A 22,563-nucleotide genomic window follows, 5' to 3' on the forward strand; every position below is an offset into this window, starting at 1 on the left:
TTCATCCGAGTGAATAATCTGTTTTTCCCCCCACAATTTGCTGAGCAATGATCTGGTCTATTCAATATCCAAACTCCCATTTGCTGTCTTATGCATATCTTCACAAACACCATCAGTAATCTTTCTAGTTAGTCAGCTGTTCAAGGTGATGGTTTTTGTTGTTGTTTCATTTTAACCTCATAACACTTACAAAAGTCACTAGCTCAACAGATTTGTTTCCTAAGCAACAAGCCTTTTTTTTTTATGATATGTAAAATCTATTTATCTTGGCATAAACTTGGACACCTGGTCATTAATTGTTTTAATTCTGTTGCAGCTTTAGATATGCCATGCTTAACTGGTTTTATAATAGTTTTGTTTTTGAAAAAAGAAAAACACTTCTACTATCTATGCACTATCTATGCACAATTACAATTTGTATACTTTAAAATTGCAATCAAAATATGCATTTAATGACAGCATTTGATATCTTTCTGTATCTTCATTTTACATAAGCCATCCTCTAGCCCACCTGCAAGGACACCAGCAGAGATGGAAAGAAAAGGGTGGAGAGAATGTAAATAAATAAATGGAGTCGAAAAGATAAATCATCAACCTGTGCTGGTGTTGAGGCTGAAAGGAAAGGGGGAAACCTGAAGGTAAATGATGGATAGCCTCCGAGAGCAAGCTGAGAGTTTGATGACTCGGAGTTGCGGTACATAAAGCTCCTTCTTCTCCCTCAAGGCCTTTGTTTTATCACATTTTCATTTTACCTTTCCACAGAGCTACTGCCCTGTTCCTGATGCCCTCTGTTATGTTATGAGCTGACAGAGCTTCCTACTGGAAAAAAATGGCCTTCGGTCTAGAGGGGCTCAGCATACACACGCTTTCACATCCCTCTTGCTTTCCCCACGCTCCCTATATTATTAATTAGGTTTCCTTCTGGAGCCACATTATTGCCTTAAACCAAACACTGCCTGCACTGCTCACCACTGAGAAGAGAACATGTGTGCCTCTCCTTGCTGCGAATGGAGGGGGAGAGAGAGAGAGACTGGAAGATAAAGTGAGGGAGGTAGAGTCAGAGATGTAAAGCAAGAGAAAGAGAGTGAGAGGATAGGAAATGTGAGAGGGAAAAAAGCAGAGCTGACTTTCCCTGCGTGTGTGTGTGTGTGTGTGTGTGTGTGGATATGACAGCGCGTGTAGCCGGCCAATCAGAGCGCGCCTCCTGAGCTGCAGCAGGCTGGCAGATTTGGGAGCTCTAGCGGTTCTGTTCTGGACTGGATTGTGCTGCTGCACACATACTCTCTGTGTGACTTAAAAAAATGTGGTGGAACATCAGGAGCGCTCCTCCGTATTCCAAAGCCTTGTCATCTTTTAAGGAACGACTGAGAAGGTAAGAGGCACTCTGTGTGCTTTTCTTTACTCATCTGCTGATTGAAGCTTGCTGCCTCTGTTTGCCTGGCTTGTGGCGAGGAGACATTCAGAGAAAGTCTGGGAGTTGTTCTTGTGTACATGTGGTCATAGACGAAACGGAGCAGCGGGACGTGGGAAGGAAAGCAGTGTCTGTCCATTGATCTGTGCCTCTTTCATTACTCCAGCACTTTATCGTGGCTGCATGTAATTCTCCATATCTCTGTCTCACTTTCCAGTGAACAAAGCACAGCAAGTGAAGCTGAAAGTCCTTGTGTCTGATTCTCTAGTGTTTCTTGATTGCTTCGTGAAAATGGACGGCAAGATTTATTTCTACAAATATATGTATTTATTTATTTATTATTTATTCACTGCTAATCTTTTACAGCTATGATGATGATGATGATGAAGAAATGGTTGCAGTGGACTTCAAAACTCCACATGTGAAAATGCTATATTGTTATATTTGTTAGCCTAATGAGTGCATTCTTTATTGTTCTTAGAAAAGCATTCAGAGTAAATTGGGGGTGCCTAACAATCAGACATTGAGGGTTGTCTGACAATGACTGAGTGATTAGACCAGCCTGTATTTGATGCATGAGGGAAGTGGCGTGCTTCAACCAATGCCTCATGCAGTGGACATGCCAAGGTGACAAATGCACATCAATGGATCCCTGGAGTCCCTCCTCCTATATTACTAATCCTGTAGCTGGCAATCAGTCTCAGCATCACCTTTTCCTCATATCACTGGATTTAGTGCAGACGGCAGGGAGAGCTTTCAGGTTACAAAACCACTTCAGTTCTATATAAAGAACTGCAATTTACTGCTGAGAAGTGAATAAGACATGAGAAGTAGAGAGAAAAAATATGAAATTGAATAAAGTGGGCTGAATCAACTACACTGGGGAAATTTTACTGCTTCACGTCTCGAAGGTTCTCTATGATGCATGAGCCGACTTCAACATGGAAGGAATACTCTGGGTTTAGTACAAGTTAAGCTCAATCAGAATAATTTTGATTTTACTAAAAAAACTTACATCGGCGGTGAATGGGGCCAGTTTAAAAGCAGAAATGAGACACGTGAAACTTTTTTAAAAGCGCATAAACTTTATTATGAAGCTGCAAAAATTTGAGGGTTATAGGTGTTATGTTGCCAGTGCAACGTAGTTGTAAAATTTAAACTTTACACACCAAAGGTTAGTATGTGAACATCACACTGTAATAATATTGGCTATATATTGAAAGCAAGGGGGTTTTAATGTTTGCCTATTGGCCCCATTCACTTCCACTGTAAGTGCCTTATTGTGACCCAGATTTTTTCTTCTTTTAAAGAAAAGGAGGGGCAAGCCTAAACAAATTTTTCTAGTAAGTGCTGTCAGTTGAGCTTAACTTGCACTGAACCCGGAAAATATTCGTTTAGCACTATCTCACAATACAGAATGACTCCTAGATTCAAATTCCATCAGTGACGTTTCTTTTAATTTGCATGTATAAAGAGATTAATTCAAGCAATGAGTGGGGTAGAGAGCCGACAGGAACAAACATGGAAAAATGTCATTGTGAGAAGACGCCTCTCAGCCACTGTTCCATCCGAGCCTCACTCCATTCCAATTAGCATCCTAATTAGCTGCACTGGATTCTAATCAGTATTACAAATTTGTTTTGAAGACCTCAAGAAACCTTCGTGAATCACTCGAGACCCCTTTGCTTTTGAAGTGCAGAACAAGGGCATGCGTGTTATTTGTGCCTCCTGGCCTACTGTGCTTTTAGGTGTTGCTGGAGCAGTGTTTTGTTCACATGTGTAACACCTTTTTCTCTTGCTCAGAAAGTTCATTATAAACCTTTGTGTTTTGACAGTTCCTGTGAATCTCAGCTTAATTCACTTAACTAATGAATTGATTCTTTTAATCAAATTCACACTGCATGAGTCTAAAAATACAAATGAAAAAAAAAAACCTTTTAATAAGGCTTAAACTTAATTGAAATTTATCATTGTATAAAATGGTCACATTGGTCTAGACGTCAATATTACAGATAGAATGCGAGGATGTGGGTTAAGCACCTGCAAACTTTTACAACCATCTGTTTAACATAAACCACTGGAACATCATGAAAGGAAAGGGAGCTGTCACCCAGTATTAGTCAAAATGCACTCAAAAAGCAATTTCTTTTCAAGGCAACACAATAAGCTTGAAAGCGCGAGTAAAGGCTTTGCCCTCCCTCCTCCTCTTGAAAAATCTTCAGCAAGACTCAGTAAATAAATTGCGCTTCTGATTGAGCAGATGGACATTATTCTGAATGAGAAGCTAGCATATTCATTTCCCTTCAAAACTAGACTCGGGCTTCTGCTTTTATTCTTTGAGAAGAAAAAGTCTTTTTTGCTCTTTTTCTTTCAAAAAGCAATCGCCATATTTTTTATTACATTTTTTTCCTTTTAAAAGATGTTTGTTCTTTAAAAGCACATCTGGCTAAAATTGGCAACTTTTTTAAATTTATTTTTATATGGATTACAAAATAGATAAACTAATTTACATAATTAGAATTTAATTTGTGTGTAATTAGCATACATTGATGAAACTGGGACTGTCATTTTCTGTTCTGTTTTGAGACAGTAGTGACCAATCCAACATTGATCTACTCATGCTCCCATTAATTGAGTTACAAGGTGTCAAAAATTCTGAGATTCCTTGTCAAAAACCTCAAAATACGATCCATGCCTATATGACAAACACACTGTCCAGTGGCCTGAGGCCAATAGTCTGGTAATTCTTATCAGACTGGTGTTCAGAGTTGCATCAAGCGCGGTGAGTTCAGTCAGGCAGGTTCACATCAATTATGTTTCATCACACAAATTAATCCAGTTTCTGCATTTAGATGTTTATTTTGAGCTCTTTTACTCATCACAATCAATTATAGTTCAAAATGCAAGTGGGAGACCGTTCTTCATATGAGTTTGTTTGTGTTGTGTATACAGTACATACATCTGTATTAGCTAAACTAATCTTCTGAATCCTGAGAACCTCTGTCATCTCTGAACATTGTTTCGAATCTTTAATGATTCTAGTCCTTGAACTTGACTGTCAGTCTGTTGGTGGGGATCTTCGAATTATTCTTTTTGATGTCACATCATCATTATACCAGTAGGTGGTGATACGTCATTGTGTTTTACTCGCTTGTGTCACTGACTTTGAATCATTCACCCAATGATTTGTTCAAAAACGTTGATTCATTGATATAGGCAAACAAGTGTCTGGCTGCATCCGAAATCACATATTTCCCTTCTATGGGTGGAAAAACAGTATGTAGGGCCCTATGATTTCCGCAATGCAGAAAAGCAGCCGGAATCGCGGAATCCAGTCATAAAAACGGATATTACTGTATAATGTGGAATTTCACGGAATTTGTAAATTTTGATGGATAAATAAAAAGCAAGACAGTACACTTAAATCAAATTGCGATATAGACTAGTGTCTGAATATTAAACCGCAAAAAGACCATTTAAATATATGAATCTTGCATGTTCTTTGAGTCTGTTTGAATGAATAGTGCAGACGTGCGGTTTCATTTAACACACACACACACACACACACACACACACACACACACACACACACACACACACACACACACACACACACACACACACACACACACACAGAGAGAGAGAGAGAAGCGCATGTGACGCTCGCAGTGTTTTCAGCCTCTACCGCCTCTATATGAGGACATGAATGCATAAACGTCATCTCCAGAGCCGCTCTGATGGTCACTATGAGTAATAATAATAATAATAATAATAATAATAATCAGAAAAAAAAGGAAAAAATGGAATTTGAAAAAAAAAAAAAAAAGATTTCATAGGGCTGTGTGTATGTGACAAAAGAAGTATATCTGAATTCACAGTACTCATAAAAGAGTACAGGTAGGCAAAAAGTACCCAGATGACCTACTTCTTTCGACAAGATTCTGAAGTGTGCATACGACGGACACTTTACTATCCCATGAGGCCATGGGAGAGGATTTGTGAGTGGCGGTGATGCTGGTAGATCACACGATAATGACAGCTCCAGATTTTATTTATACTACACACATTCATACTATATAGAAATTGTTTAGCGGCCATGAAGTTACTTATTCAAAATAAGTACCTACTCAAGAAAGTATGTGATTTTGGACGCAGCCCCTGTCTTTATTAGTCATTGAAACATTCTCTAACCGATTTGTTCAAAAACACTGATTCATTCAGGAATTAAATAAGTGAGTCTTTAAATCATTCACTCAATTGATTTGTTCAAAAACACTTATTTGTTTATAAACTAACAAGTGCCTTATACTGAATCCAAAATCGCATAGTTCCATATATAGTAGGTGAAAATCAGTATGTGAAGAGTACAATGTCCGAATTCACAGTCCTCAGTAGCAAAAAAAGTACCCAGAATGGCCGATTGATTTTTTTTTTTTTATTACTAAAAATAAGTACAGTACCTACTCAAGACAGTATAAAATTTCGGCCGCAGCCCCTGTCTTTATGAGAGCGTCACTAAATCATTCGCTAACTGATTTGTTCAAAAACAGTAAAAATACAATTACCAGTGACAGAATGCTGGCACTTATTCTCCTACTGAGTGGTCCGGTTAGTGAATTTAGGACACTAAAAAACTTTACAATGTGCTTTTTCTTATTATTCATTCGCTCATTAAATATACAGTTACCTCAACTGTACGGTTTATAGCAGTTGCTTTTGAAAGAAACTGACGTGTTGATCTTTTTATCATTCTCTTGTAGTCAAGCTGTTATGACTAAAACTTCTAGAGAATAATAATTATAAAGTTCTGCCAGTGTTGGTGGTCTAAAACAATTCTATCAGTGGCTCTTTCATTGAGATAATAGCTATAACAACAAGCACTTTTAATGAAATTCATTCAGACTCATATCGCAGTCTTAAATTCTTTCATTAATTCTGACCACTTCTATTTTGTCTACTAAATTATTGGCCTATGTGGGATAATTCATTCACATAATAATCTGAATCTCGGCAATATCATATACATTTTCTGTAAAATTTCTGCGAACATTTTTTTTGTTGAGAGATTCGAGTCACATTCACTTGTCATGCTGACATCTTTCCTCACAAACAAACGGGAGTTTCTCAGATATCTCACTGTCAGTTTGTGTTGCAGCATGAAATATTTATTCCGGTCATATAATGTTAGTCCCCTGGGACAAAGCTTCAGCATTACTGTGACTATTTTAAACACGGCTTGGAAATGAAATGTACAGATGTAGCTAAGTTGACAGGAAATATCCCCCTGCAGCGTTTCTATTGTCATTTGTTTATTTGTTCTTTGCTTTTTTTAGTATCTTAGCGACATCGCAATTTCCATTCGTTTAGAAAAAGTCTTAACCCTAAAGCGTTTTCACTCACTTATGTCAATAACCCTCATGCCGTCGTGGAATGAAGAGCACGAATGAGTTTCTCTTCAACAAGTGATGAATCTGGATTGTCAGGGAGGCAGACGAGATGAGTTCTATCCGTTTTTTTACGAGGTATCCATGGACATGCATTGCAGACCATTGATCCTCGGAATGCCGTTCAGCCGTTTGAATAAGCTCACCACGCTGGAGCTCTCATTACACGTCCCGTGCACCAGCAGTCATGATCTCTGCTATTATACGGGAACAGCTGTTCCATCAAAAATGTATTAGATGTTTCATTGAAAGGCAAACAGCAAGATCGCAATGGGGTTTTAGGCCAAATTTCATATATTAGGTCTTCACAGGCAACAGTTAATCTGAAGTTTTCTGTGGAATTAAAATGTAATCGCTGGCTGTGTTTCATTTCTCCCTTCATGAAAGTACAGTTTGTCCTCTTTCCTTCACACAGATGTTTCGTGGAAATCTGCCATTGCCTCCAGTGAGTCTCCAGTTGACGGCGACTCCCCAACGAATCAACACGTCTTGCACTTGGCCCACGATGTGAGTGCTGCCCGCTGGGTCTCTGCTACAACAGGATTTTAAACCATGGCCGTCAGCCAAGTCCTGCGAACTGGTCCGATCGGCGTCTAGAGCCGCCCACCGTGAGAGAGAGGCCTCTGTCTGGGTGAGCGAGAGCGGGAGTTCAAACGTTGCGACTCTTTAACATGAGAGCAGCCAGCAGTCCTGCCTGTCTGTCCCCTCTGCTGCTGTGCCTATGTGTGCTCCAGAGGAGCTATGGGACCCCTTCTCCAACCAGCCCCACATTCACACACAACCAGACCAAACTGCCTGACGGAGACAAGGACTCGCACCATCGTCCCAAACGAGGCTGGATCTGGAATCAATTCTTCGTTTTGGAAGAGCACATCGGGCCGGAAGACCAGTACGTGGGGAAGGTAAGAGCCCTTTCTTTGTTTCGATCTGTGTGGAGGTGTGGGAAACGTGCTTAAAGGTTGGGTAGACAATTTTGTTTATAAACACTTTTGTTATACTGGTTGAAACATCTTGATAGCAATCAATAATAGAAGTGGTCTGAATAATTTACATATCTTCTGTGGAAGTCTCAGCACCAAAAATATTTTTTTGTCCAATCATTGCATTTAGTCCTAATGCAATGATATGATGTCAAACCTTCCTGCCAACATATGCATGTCCATACCTCCGCGCACCCTGCTTGCGCAGACATCACACGCCATTTATGCGTTCCTTAAGGCTATGCAGAGTTGTAGACAGACAGAGTTGTTTTCCGAGTGCTGGAAAACAAACAAAGTAGCGGCCTTTTACAATTCATCCTGAACCAAAACAACAGCATGTCGCAACCGTAAGTACAAGATGACAACACGTGACGTTCTAACCCGAGCCGTCCTCAGATTTATATGCTTCTATGTCAACGCCAAAATTAATCAGCAGCATTCATGTAGTACAAGTAAGAGCTCTGTAAGTTCTTTACGTTCATTTAACGCCATCTCTCATGACGCTTTGCAGACTCTGCTCAGGCTGTGCGTGTTCATGTGTTTTGGAGGAGACGTGAGATTTTATGCTTCAAAGCTAGCTTCCCTTACGAAAAATAGGTATACTTCAAGTTCATTTTAAGTATACTTAAGTAAAGTTCAAGTATATTTTAAGTAGGCTATACTTTATGTAGTAAGTATACTAATATCAATGTACTAAATAGTATATTGGTAACTGTACTGTTTTAATTCTACTGTATGCTGCTAAGACCATATATGTGACCCTGGACCACAAAACCAGTCACATGGGTCATTTTTTGAAATTGAGATTTATACGTCATATACATATACAGCTGAATACAGGACAATATTTGGCAGAGATACAACTATTTGAAAATCTGGAATCTGAGGTTGCAAAAAAAAAATCTAAACATTGAGAAAATTGTCTTTAAAGTTTTCCATTTATGTTCACGGTTGTGCTGCATTCACTCACAACATTTTTTTTGTAAATGTTTACGGTAGAAAATTTACAACATAGAAAATGATCTTTACTCAATATCCTACTTATTTTTGCCATAAAAGAAAAATCGATAATTTTGACCCATACAATGTAGTGTTGGCTATTGCCACAAATATACCCGTGCTACCTGTGTCTGGTTTTGTGATCCAGAGTCACATATGTGAACAATATATGTTTAATTTAAGTTTATTCCCAGAATATATATGCAAACAATTGGTATGCTATATGACTTTCTATAGGTTTTCTACATTTCATATATGGATATTTCATATATAAGATATAAGTCAAAATATGTATTATACATATATACAACATATGTATTATATGTAAAAAAACCATATGTTATATGAGACAAATTTATATGTCAATATATGGGATTTTTCCAATTTCTAATAAGTTTCATAAATGGCTGTGCATATACATATATGTTTTTACACAATACTGTATGAGCATACATGTCATATATGGACATGGTTAAAACACACACACACACAAACATATATATATTACATTTTTTATACATACATAAACATATTTATATGGAATGTATTTGTCAATATATGGATTTGTTCCTTTTTCAGATATATATATATATATTTTACATTTCCATATGGGAAGCCTCTTGAAATGGCCTACCCTACCTTTAAACTGTGCAGGTGATTATCTGTAACAAACCTTGTATGATTTGTTGAGAAAATGGTTCCTTGAAAAAGCACTGTTTTAACTGAGAGACAATGGCTGTACGTCATGTTTTTGGACTATAATTGAAATGTGCGATGTCAATGTATTCCTGTAATCATATTTTCTTGGAAGCGAGTAAATAGTGCAGGTGACTAATCAGAAACAAAATCCATGTTTCTCCGAACAGCATGTTTTTGTCAGAAAATTGATTTGGTTTGCAAATTAAAGACTGACCTGTGACTGACATCCACCCTGCTAATAAGAGCATAATTATTTTGACTGCCGACTACAGAGAAACGAGATGATCTAGAGGCCTTTTTTCGTCTCTATTTATTCCATTGTCTTCTTACGCAAAGTTGGAGACAGCTAACATGCTCTTATGATAATCATTTAAAGCACCTTTTATTCTCTGTGACTCTCCGGAAAAAAAGCCAGAGATCCCTCTGGGGCTTATAAACGTCAGCAGCGGTACAATCAATTATTTTACCCATTCGGTTCTGTGAATACTGGCCAACACTGTCGGCTCAGATGAAACTGTTTCATGGGTTGGAATAATACAGGGTGACACTGACAGCTTTTGACATTGACTCAGCAAGGTGAAGGTTAAGTGAAGATAGCAGAGTTTATGAAGAAATGGCTGGGGAGCCATCAATTGTCTACACCTACATCCCTTAGGAACTGAGCCAAGTGTGTGTGTGCCTTTTACCTTCAACCACCATTGGACAGGTTGCTTCAGATCTGCACTTGTGAGTGTAAATACAGACATGTGTATGTGTGCTATAGGGATGTGAAACAATCCCATTTCTACAGTATAATGGTCCCATTAACAGTTGTTTTTAGTATTTTTAAGAAAAAAATATTTTTGGAAAAAAAGTTGCTATTTGAACAAACATTACTCTAGTTAACATTACATTAGTTAAGGATAACAGTCAGCTCAGGAGTCTGACTACTTTTGATTCACTGAAAATAACTAAGCCTATAGAAAGAATGACTCGTATGATTCACTTTCTGTAATTGGATTACTGGTAGTGCTATATGGTTTTGATTCACTGACAAGAACCGATTCATTATAGTAATTGGTTTTGTAATTGGATTACACTGATTTTGATTCACAGAGAAGAGCTGGCTTTTAAGAGTCATTTGTTCTGTAATTGGTCTACCAGTTGTGCTTAATGGTTTTGATTCACTGAGAAGAACTGATTCATTTGTTTTGCAATTGGACTACGTTCATGCTATATGATTTTGATTCTAAATAGAAACGCTCATAAGACTGATTCTTTTGAAGGTCTGACCACACTGGCTGCAATGTATTATTTTGAATTCACTGAGAAGAACTGATTAGAGAGATTAGGCATCGTAGAGATTTGACTAGAATTGGACTACACTCGTCATACTGTAAATAGTATTTTTAAAATTAGTTTTTAAACATCAGTCAATTCAATTGAGCTCTTGTTGCAGCAGAACAGACATGCTTAGCCCCTTTCTGGAAGCAAAGTGTGAGAACATTCTTTCTTGTATTGAACTGCGAAATATGAAGCCAAACAGGGCCCTTGTTCTGCTCACATGGGTGCCACTTAATTTTTATGCTGCTGTGGTGTGACCTGTCTGTAAGAGATTTGAGTGAGCTGAATATTTTCTCTCAGGCTTTCTTAAACTGCAGTGACAGAAATGGGTTGAGGCTCTCAGTAGCCTCCTACACTCCTCTCTTTTTTTCACACCTTCTCCTGTCTGGTCCCTTCAGACCACCATCTTTTCTTCTCTCCACTTCAGTGGTCAGACAAAAAGAGGTTTTGGGGGCCCAGGCAGACCTGTTCTACTAAAACCCTGCCTGTCCTCAAATATCTAGTTATGGGAACATAAACTATGTCACTTTATAAAAACAGATGAGAAATTTCAGTGGGTTATGTAGGTTTTTGTGGGTTAGCAATGGAACATACACATATGATTTGGTTAGAAGAAATTATCCTGAAATGTGTTGGCTGAAATACAATTCGACACCTGCACAGCTCTGAAAACTAGTGATTTTGTTACTGTTTGGCCATCATATTTCATAGAAGAAATTATGGTAAATTACAAAAAGTTAATGAATAATGTATGGTTTTTAGGGTTCCCTAATGATTTATTGCATAATGGTTTTACTAGGTCAATGTTTGTTGGATCTTTTTTTCTTTTTTTGGGGGGTGGGGGGTGGGGGGTGGGGGGGTCCCTTTTCCAGGGAAATTATGTGAACCGTGTTAAATGTTTGTATTTAATCATTTTACACAGTTTTTGTCTTTGGGACAAAAGTGTCTTATTAATTTAATCAGTATGTTTTCATCATATTGCATTTATTAATTGGTATTTTTTTCTGACTAAAATGGCATATCATTATATAGTTGATGAAAATAACCTCTAAGAGTCCAAATTTTCAATCAGGAGGACTCCAAAAAAGGGTAAATTATAGTTGATTAAGTGCTGGAATCAGTCTTTAAACACTGAACCCTTGAGCAAAACACTGTATTGTGCTTCGCAAAATAGAATCAGCCAAATGAAAAGAAACGTATATATTATATATTTAATTCAGTTCACATTAATGTGTAGAGCTCTTTTCACTAAACATATAGTTTCAAATCAGCTTTACAGAAAAATGCATGTTTCTACATTGCAATTTAATGTTATCTGTTTTCAGGGCTGACTGTGTCAAAGTAATGTTCACTTGTCAAAATGTACAGTTCTGAGATCCTTCAAATCATGCAATTAGCTAATGTATTAATTTAGGCAGAAACAATGATCTCATTAAAGCAATTATTACAAGTTGTGATCATAATGATTACAAAATATAGAACATTTGGCTGTGGTGCATGTTGAGTCTTCTGAAGCCCTCGTAAGGGTTGGAGTCATCTCTTCAGGTGTTGGGTTATCCGAAATCTTTGTAAGAGACTGGATTCAAACTGGAGCTGATGTACTCTCTAGTTATTTAGGGATGTACTACTAAAAGTCCAGAGTTTTGTGACCTTAAAGAGCATGGTGGAATGTAGGGTGATCAGTTAAATACAAAGGAGCCGAAACATTTAGGGGCTTTAATACTTTGCAATTGATATAGAACTTAATAGGTAACCAGTGTAGAGATGATAAAATTGGAGTTAAAATTATTCTTATTAAAAAAGAACTCCAGCTGCTGTATTTTGGACTAATTGTAGTTTGTTTATTGAGGATACAGGACAACCACCTATTACAGTAATCCAGTCTATGAGGTCATGAATGCATGAACTATAGCTTTTCTGCATCAGAAACAGATAACATGTTCCGTACCTTAGCAATGTTTCTGAGGTGAAGAAGGCTTTTTGTAACATTTGAAATATGGGTCCCACTTTATATTAAGTGGCTTTAAGTACTATGTACTTACATTGAAATTACTAATTTGATACAATGGACTTATTGTGTACATACATGTTTTTACATTGTACTTATATTTTTAAAATACCTGCATGTAATTACAGCTGTAATTAATGTATATAATTACATTTGTAATTACACTGTTGATCCTTCCCTTACACCTTAACCCACCCTTAAACTTAACCCCACCACCACACCTGTCCCTTACCTTACCCGTATCACACCGCAATAGCAGCAAAAGTGTTTTACAATACAACATGAACACAATAAGTACATTGTACTTATTTTTCGATGTAAGTACATAGTACTTAAAGCCACTTAATATAAAGTGGGACCGAAATAGGATTATCTAAAGCCAAGTTGCTGCGTAATATAACACCAAATTGTGTTCTAGAGCTTCTGTGTACAAATATACAGCAAATATACAGGGTTGAATTTTATATATATATATATATATATATATATATATACATATACACATACCGGTACACATACAGTACCAGTCAAAAGTTAAGAAACATTACTATTTTTAAAGTTTTTGAAAGAAGTCTCTTATGCTCATCAGGCCTGCATTTATTTGATCTAACATACAGAAAACATACAGAAAAAACAGTATTATTGTGAAATATTACTGCATTTTAAAATAATGGTTTTCTATTTAAATATACTTTAAAATATAATGTATTTATTTTATCCAAAGCTGAACTTTCATCAGCAATTACTCCAGTCTTCAGTGTCACGTGATCCTTCAGATATATAGCCTATATATATATATATATATCTTTTTTTTTTTTTTTTTTTTTTTTTTTTTTCATGTAGCATTATTAAATGATTCTTGTCATAGAAGTGATACATCAGTGGTATCCATTGGTTACGCAATCTACACAATAGCAGATTGGTGAATAGTTTCTCACAGGGTTTAATTCAGCTGCTCTTTGATTTTTTTCACACTTCTCTTTTATATCAAATGAATAACGTGAAAATGTTGCCACCATGCACTTGAGCACTTTTTAGTTTGAAAAAAAAAGCAAAAAAGCAAAAGAGAAAATAATTGTTTAGTATATTTTAGCCTAGCACATACAATTTGTTCTTCGTACTGTAGATTATTGCTGTGGTAAATATGCTCCCTTTTCATGTAGAAAAGCACACACACCCAGACACCCAGAAAGAGATGCAAACGCACACAAACAGCTTAAGCTTTGAAATTTGTAATAGAGAGCTAGCAAGCTGCTGGCGCTCTCGATGGTCTCTTTCAATGTTAATCTCCCTACCAGCAGACTGGTAGCACACATTAGTGTGTGAATGTGTGATAACTAGAGAGGGTCTACTACAGTAAAATAGACTTTGGAGTAGAGGAAGACCAACAGAGATCAGTCCACTGTCGTCCTATTGGAGTCGGTCTGGCTGATGAATATCTGTCACTGCAGCTTTTAAAATGGAGGATTACATTAAACCGCTCACCTCCTTCTCACTAATGGCAAATTACCAAACTCAGTGCCGCCCATGCACACTTCCTTATTCTGACGTGAAGGGCTCTTGGTGCAGTGTAAAATTGACCTTTCCATCAGCACGCCGGCTTTAATTTGCGGTTAGCGGTGAAGGCTGAGCCCTGATTTAATCAGTCCTTTCCTTCTTGTAGCGTGGGCAGTTTATCAAGCCCCTGCACAAGGCAACCTGTGCTCTCAGGTCTGCGGCAGCAGTAACCGCAAACCCTGCATCACGGTCATGTCTGCATTCTGCAGAGAGAAATGTTTTTCATATATATTTTTTTTCAGTGCATTCTTAATGTAGACATTGTTATGAATATTAAAACAGCTGCCGGAATGAGGTCGGTCGAAACCAAGACACCTCTAATGAGGTGCTTGTTTTGACAACATAGGTTGTTTCTTCAAAGTCTCATTTATATGTGCACAAGTGTATTCTTAAAGGTATAGTCCACCCATAATGAAAACTCACTCTCAAGTCGTTCGAAATATGTATGACTTTCTTTCTTCTGTGGAATATAAAAGCAAATATTTTGAAAAATGTTTCTGACAAACAGTTTAGGTTCCCGTTGACTTTCATTGTATTTTTTTGTCCATACAATGAAAGTTAATTAGAACTGAAATTGTTTATCAACTGTTTACCACAATGCCTCTTGTGTTTCGCAGAAGAAAGGAGAGGCTTGGAACGCCATGAGGGTCTCTGTCCATTTAAAGCACTTAAATGTTCGTGCTGCAAGATTGTGTAGTGTCACCTCCTAACATGCATACATTAAAAAGGCTTCTGATCTATAATAGGTGCTCTAATGCATCTAAATGCATCACTTTAGCACCACAATCAATTAATGTCTTAGAGCCCTGAATGAAGCGTAGACTAGAGTGTGTGTATGTGTATGTTTGAGAGGGTGTGCAAATACTCAGTGGTCACCGTTAAGTTAATGGCAGAATGTATTCCGAGCCGGATCAGTCTGCTTAGCATACAAAATGTGCAACACACCCAGTTTGTTTCAAATGGTTAATGAGTTTTCATTGTGCTCAAGTGTTTGCTTTGATTCATAATCCTATTAATCGCATTTGATGCGTTTGTATTTTTCTAGGCTGGCTGCTTTCAGATTTGAGTCCATATCTGTCTGGCAGGTATCAAAGCCTTTCATTTGTGTGGTAATGTTGTGAAGAGGTACAGCGTCACACTTTCTGCAGGACGAGTCAATGCATTATATCTCCCACTCATCTGCCTCCCCTCCTCTCCTGTTGTTTTTTGTGACTTTTTGGACACAGGATGTTGACTCTTAAAGTCGTTTGAATGCCAGTCAGCATTCGAAACATGTTTTTTAATTATTATTTATTTAGAACACAATGCAATTTTCATATCCAATTCGATACATTATTCTTACTAAAGAAGTTCTAAACTTCTTCCTTTAAGATTATGGTAATAAAAATAATAATAATAAAACAAATTGATTAGTATTGATATAGAAAGTATTGATTAGACAATGTAGCCCTATACTCACTTAACTTTGGTAAAGTGACAGGTTATTCATCTAGAATTTTTTTTAATATAAATGCTAAAGTAATGGCTTAACAGTAATTTGGCTATAGTGGTAAACTTGACTCTCCAATAGCCTGATTGGCCTGCAGTGACCTCAGCAGAAAAATAAACTTTGTTTCAGATTACAAAAGAAAGCTATTTTTTTTTAGGAGTAAATGCACTGATCATATACACCAAGATGATCTTCAACATCTTATTGTACATGTGCATACTTTTTTGACAGGATTAGGACATTTTCTAAAACAAAACAAAACAAAAAATCATCCATTTCATCCTCTGTATAAGGAATTGTGTAGCGATAGAACACATTATTCAAATACTCTATCCATCTCTTCGGGAACCTAATGCATTCGGAGGAGTGAATGGTGCTTCCATAAATACGAGGCAAGTTCAAAACAAGGGTCACTCATTTTCAAGTACAATGTAGGAGGATTCTTCAATCTTTCATAATGCTGGATGCAGCAGGTGAACATTAGGATACATAGCTGGATGAAAGAGGTGGACAAACGCATCCTCTCAAACAATGGCATTGGTTTGGGTCTCGGGTTTAGCTGTGTGCATAAGAGCGCATGTTTGGTGCTGTTTAATACTGTATGTGCCCTGCTGCACATTGCAGCTGTAACCAGGCATATACAAAAAGTTTTGTAGATAAAGCAATAGCCCCAGAGACAGTGTGGTTTCAGGCCTGCCTGCCATATACAGTATTTCTAAGAAGGTGAATGTCCCTCTTAGCCAGGGGGAAAAGGTTTGGAAGGTGAACGTCATTCTGACTAATTGCTCACTGTGGTGGGATTACACAGGCTGCCAAGAATTATGGGAACACGGTGGGAAAAGAAAGCTGCTTGAATAGCAACCCAGCAACATGCCAAGTAATGTTTTTTTTTTTTTTTTTCACACCAAGGGCCATGCTCTGATCCAAAAAATAAAAATCTGAGCAGCAGGAATTGGCAGATACATTGCCTTTTTTGAGGCCACATTAGTGATAATTAGCAACTGAAATGGCAACATTTATTGTTGGATAAGTGGCCTGAAAATAGCTGTGTGTCTCCGTTTCAGGTGGTCTCATCCAGCTTCCTGTACATCTGAAGCTTTCTGCTGTTTTGCATGCATTATTTTTTTTATGGTGTGTGTTACTTTAATTACATGAGCATAGCATATGTGATACTTATTAAATGAGTGCCACAGATGGTTTCATATATTAATTTTCACTGAAAGCTGACATGAACAGAAGTGATCGTTTATGTTACATCTCTGCAAACATATGTGTCAATTACATACAAGAGTGTCCAGTTTTTGCGGAGTTGCACCACATGACATTTCACAACCTTAACTAACCTTGTTTTGTCATAAAAAAGGTGCAGGAGATATATTTGTGATGCTATTTCCTGTCATTTTTTATGCATATTGGTTGCACAACATGATTTTGCAGGTGATAGAATGTTATAGTATTATACCAGCATTTGTGGTTGACACATGAAGATAAAATAAGTAGTCAGACATATAGAAAAGTCAACAGACCAAGGGCTGTAACTTACTTTGCTGTGTAAATAAATAAATAAGCAAAATGAGGTCTTTGAAGGATCAGCATAACTGCATATTTCCTTATGCAAATTCTAAATACTTGTTTGGATATTTATATTCGCTATCACAGAAAATGCTTTCCTTCAGGCAGTAAAAGCAATATTCTGTAACTGAATATCTTATTGCATAACTAATATGAATATGTTGGGATTAACCCATGTTTATTAGGAGGTATCCTTTCACCCCTGTGATTCATGTGTATTTCACATGAAACTCAATTTTGTTCTGGTTCGGAGCCACAGGCTTTAGCCTCATATTTCAGGGTAGCTGAGTCTCTACCATGCCTTTTTACCCCTGAATAAAAAATGAAATAAATAAAAAAACTTAAACTTAGGAAACCATTTCCGCTGAAAATGATCTCCTCAGATCGTAATGTGAGTCCTATTTAAAGAGCATGCTAATTACAAATCAAGAGCATTCTGTGGCAGGAGCTGGGATGCGCCACAGTCATTAACGTGATAGATTTGTCAAGAAAAAAATGAAGTAAACGCTTGAACTGTATGACATGTCATTTATCCCACATATGTAAAGGTTATGACAGGAGTGTTTTAATGTCTTTGTCTTTTGACTTCAAATAGTTATTTCTAGGTCTTTGTCATTTAATTTCCTGTTTTCTTTAAGTAAGATTATTTAAAAGTGCAAATACTGACATTTAAAACTATTCTGAAGTGGCTGTATTTCTAATGGGGACCAAAAGTCTGAGACCACTAAGGAAAATGTTGCTATTTTTATCATTTTTATTGGAAATCATGCATTATTTATTTATTGGAATTGGATTTATTTATTTATTTATTGGAATTTATTGGAATTGGATATAATTAGATTGTTTTATTATCACAATTTGAATTAAAGGTTGAATTGAGAAATGAGCATAGGGTAAATCATGCTGGAGAACATGATCATCAGGTTTGACCAACTTCAGTAGAGGTTCGAATATCCAAAGAATTTTGTTCTTCAGTGGAAGAAATAACATATGACTGTCTGTACAGAGTCATATGATCAATGTCACTAGTGGGACCTACTGTAGAAATAATACAGAATCTGAAATGTTTTTTATTTTTCAAGATTCTAAAACTTTGTTTATATCCTGGTTTAAATGTTATTTTAAATCCCGATTTAAATCCCTAAGTGTTCGCCATTCAGAATGGATTTTAAATTTGAGTTAAGTTCCTGAATTTGAATTGAGTTGGCAGATAATATGTAGAATTACAGTTCAAATTTAAATGCTAGGAAGTAGAATTCAAATTAATTTAAATTAAAATAATTAATATAACTGTATTTTTTAAATAAGCATAGTTTGTCAATACAGTCAATAAAGTTTAGATAGATAGATAGATAGATAGATAGATAGATAGATAGATAGATAGATAGATAGATAGATAGATAGATAGATAGATAGATAGATAGATAGATAGATAGATAGATAGATAGATAAAAAACCTGCCCATGGTTTCAAACATTTTGATCCCACTGATTCTCTCTTTCTAAACTGCACAAATAATCTGCATTTCAACATACCACGATGTGTCAGAATAAGTAATTATGTGGTTTTAACACCACATAACATTTACATTTGGTTTCAGGCAAAATAGCAGTGTTACAGAAAATAAAACCATCTTTTCTTTGTTACTTTCAGTTACACTCAAACTCAGACAAAGGTGATGGCTCCGTCCAGTATTTACTCTCTGGAGAAGGTGCCGGTTCCATATTCATAATCAACGAGTTATCGGGAGATATTCATGCAAAGAAAAGCCTGGACAGAGAAAAGAAGACCCATTACGTGCTCCATGCTCGGGCCATCGACCGCTTCACCAACAGAGCCGTGGAACCCGAGTCGGAATTCATCATCAAGGTCCAGGATGTGAACGACAACGCCCCCAAATTCCCAGACGGCCTCTTTTCAGCCTCCGTGCCTGAGATGGCAGACATCGGTGAGCCAACAGTCAGGACCTCCTGGCTCTGGGGATTGTCTGAGGCTGTGCCCGGGGAACACAAGAACGTTGTGTCAGTAGAGCATAGGTTTTATATTAGCTGCCTCATCAGTTTCAGACCAGAGAATCCAACTGCAGATGGGAGCTTTTCTGGCCTGGACCCGGACGAATCACATGCTGCTGGTTGGTTGCGGTGGATTTATAGTGGGATTTATTAAAGCTATTGTTTCTTATAGAAAGCCTCTCAAGAGGGTACTGCGTATTGTCTGTTGTAGAAAAAGGGATTTCATGAGTAATGTCAAAATCAAACCAGAATATCACATAAAAGCCTCAAAAGTATGTTCACTCACACATTGGGGTGCAAATGTTTTGAAGTGCTTCCAATCTAATGCAGCATTTGATAAACAAAAACCAGCTGTGTTTACGTCTTTTACACCCGTATCTCAATTTGAAACGTCAATGTTTTATAGATCTGTGCTATTCACCCTAATACATGAGTAATCCACATGCAGAGCATGCAATCTGCATCAATGGCAGTGCACATCAACTCTGCAGTAAATGGACTGTCAGGAAAGTGCTAATTGTCCGTAGAGTTCTTCCTTCCTATCCAAATCAATTGGCTGGACTCAAGCCAAAGAGCTGTGAAATTATCATTCCTCACAACCTTTCGGCACAATGTTTCCCCCCGGGCACAGCTATAGGATAAGGGCAAGGTTTATTTCTCACTTTTGGCCTTGAGTCGCTCTCCGCCACCACTTTTTTTGTTTTTCTCTCATGTTTTCATGAGTCTTTATAAAAACAGAAAGCTATTATATGTATCTGTTGTAATGACAAAATTATCTGTAGAGTATTCGGACAGAACTGGATGTGGGTGACAATTCAAAACTAAATTATAGTTTCCATACAGAAAATATGCCTTAACGTAAAATAAATATAAATGTATATTATTGGCCTATAATACCGTTCAGATGTTTGGGGGATGTTCCTGAAATATGTTTCTTATGCTCACCAAAGCTGCAATTATTAGATCAAATATATAGTAAAAAAGTAATATGTGAAATATTATTACAATTTAAAATTACTTTTTTTATTATTTTTTTTTTTATAAATTTGTAAATGTAATTTATTCCCATGATGAAAAAGCTGAATGTTCAGCATCATTCAAAAATCATTTAATATGCTGATTTGGTGCTCAAGAAATATATATTTTTTTATTATAAATGTTGAAAACAGTTGTGCTGCTTAATATTTGTGACCCTGAATCACAAAACCAGTCACAAGTCGCACGGGTATATTTGTGGTAATAGCCAACAATACATTGTATGGGTCAAAATTATAGATTTTTCTTTTATGCCAAAAATCATTAGGATATTAAGTTAAGATCATGTTCCATGAAGATATTTAGTAAATGTCCTACCGTAAATATATAAAACACTTATTTCTGTGAGTGAATGCAGCACAATCGCAAACATAAATGGACCCCTTTAAAGGCGATTTTCTCAATGTTTTGAGATGCACCCTCAGATTCCAGATTTTCAAATAGTTGTATCTCGGCCAAATATTGTCCTACACATCAATGGAAATATTAATTAATCAGCTTTCAGATGATGTATACATCTAAATAAATAAATAAATGACCCATGTGACATGACATGTTTGTCATCACTCCCTCTTTGATGAATAGAAAGTTCAAAGGAACATTTTATCCATACTTTCTTAATGTTTCTCAGAATGTTTAAAACATTAATATAACCATTTCAAAATGTAGGTAATTTGCATAATATATAATATTAGTTTACAACAATATATTAGTGCACAATGAAAGAAAATGGTTGAGCTTAAAGTCACACCATGCACATTTTCGTTCATAAATGTCTCACTTTAGTTTGTTAGCTTCATAGGCATGCCATTTCATAATAGTTTTAAATATGTTAATTTAAAAATCACTTTATTCTTTGCTAAATAATTAGCTTTTTGCTAATTGGTCAATATAATTCATTATCCAGGTCATTATTTATGCCTTCCCAAATAAGATATTTGGTTTCGTGTACATGACAAACACCACGAGTGAGCTTTCAAGCTATCTCCACTCCACTCACCAATCTGTGATGAAGTAATCACTAGCAGCATTCATAGAGCCATATAAGTCAGTTGAGGGTCTTTGGCCTTTCAAGAGGGGCTTTTGTGTTTGTTTTTTCTTAAACCGAGAATGTCTCAGGCTAGAGCAGCGTTATCACCACCATCAAAGCCCCACACACTTTGTAATAGCATTAGATGCTTTAAGGCTTGGAGGAGAGAGGCTCATGACAGGTGAATTCAACCTGGTACAGGTCAAGGAGGCATGAGATAAATCACTTGAATTAGCAAGCGGCGTATGAGTACCGCATCTGCCTCTGTTGGAGCATGCTTGTGGCATGCATTAATGAGAATGAATGCAAATCTGAGCATGTGAAATTTTTTAGCAGTTTAACTTGGACATATTTTTATGTCCACACAGGAACATCAGTGTTCCAGATCACTGCCACAGACGCCGATGATCCCACTTATGGAAACAGTGCCAAGATCGTCTACAGCATTCTCCAAGGGCAGCCTTTCTTCACCGTTGACCCCAAAACCGGTACGCAAAGACCTCGCTTTCTCAGAATAACCTGTTTTATGGACGCTTTGAGATGCCTTCAATTGTAGAAGGCTCCACATGAATATTTTCTGATTGTTCCTGCGAGCTTGTGCAAAGTCACCAGCGGATGAGTCATTCCACAATAATAGGCTGTAGGAAACACAGATACAGTTTCTCTGTAAAACTGCTTTCAGGCTCACAAAGGAACTCCCAATTTATTGCGCTACCCTATGTGGATAATAATTGATGGGTTCTCATATTGTTGAGGGGCTGTCATACATGTTGTTTCAACCTTTTATGTAAAGACAGCAAAAAGCCCCCAAGAGTGAGGGAAAAACACATCCTGACCAGTACCAGAATGCGTCTTTTGTCACAGCGATGTCAGTTGAGCATTAAAATAATATATTTGGATTTGTATGCTCTTCCGAACGACACTCGGACTCAGGCACACACATTGCAATTCTGTTAAATAATGCAGGAAAATGTGGGAAAAATCACTCTCGGTTGTTTCTTAGA

General features: G+C 37.0%; 1 protein-coding gene across 4 annotated transcripts in view; it reads left to right on the forward strand.

The window, feature by feature from the left end:
- The first annotated feature begins 1,067 nt into the window (after positions 1-1,067).
- LOC306998075 (cadherin-18-like) overlaps positions 1,068-22,563 on the forward strand; it is a 48,922-nt gene continuing 27,426 nt past the window's right edge. The window contains exons 1-4 of one of the 4 annotated variants that reach the window (XM_079611851.1): positions 1,068-1,372; positions 7,271-7,757; positions 19,136-19,430; positions 21,928-22,047. In XM_079611851.1, the coding sequence (XP_079467977.1) occupies positions 7,527-7,757; positions 19,136-19,430; positions 21,928-22,047 (646 nt within the window). In that variant the 5' untranslated portion in view covers positions 1,068-1,372; positions 7,271-7,526. Of the gene's footprint in view, positions 1,373-7,213; positions 7,758-19,135; positions 19,614-21,927; positions 22,048-22,563 lie in introns of those variants that run through there. The other 3 variants (XM_079611850.1, XM_079611852.1, XM_079611853.1) reach the window with 3 other exon arrangements.

Source organism: Phoxinus phoxinus (assembly GCF_949152265.1).
Source record: "Phoxinus phoxinus genome assembly, chromosome: 5".
NCBI classification, from domain to species: Eukaryota; Metazoa; Chordata; class Actinopteri; order Cypriniformes; family Leuciscidae; genus Phoxinus; species Phoxinus phoxinus.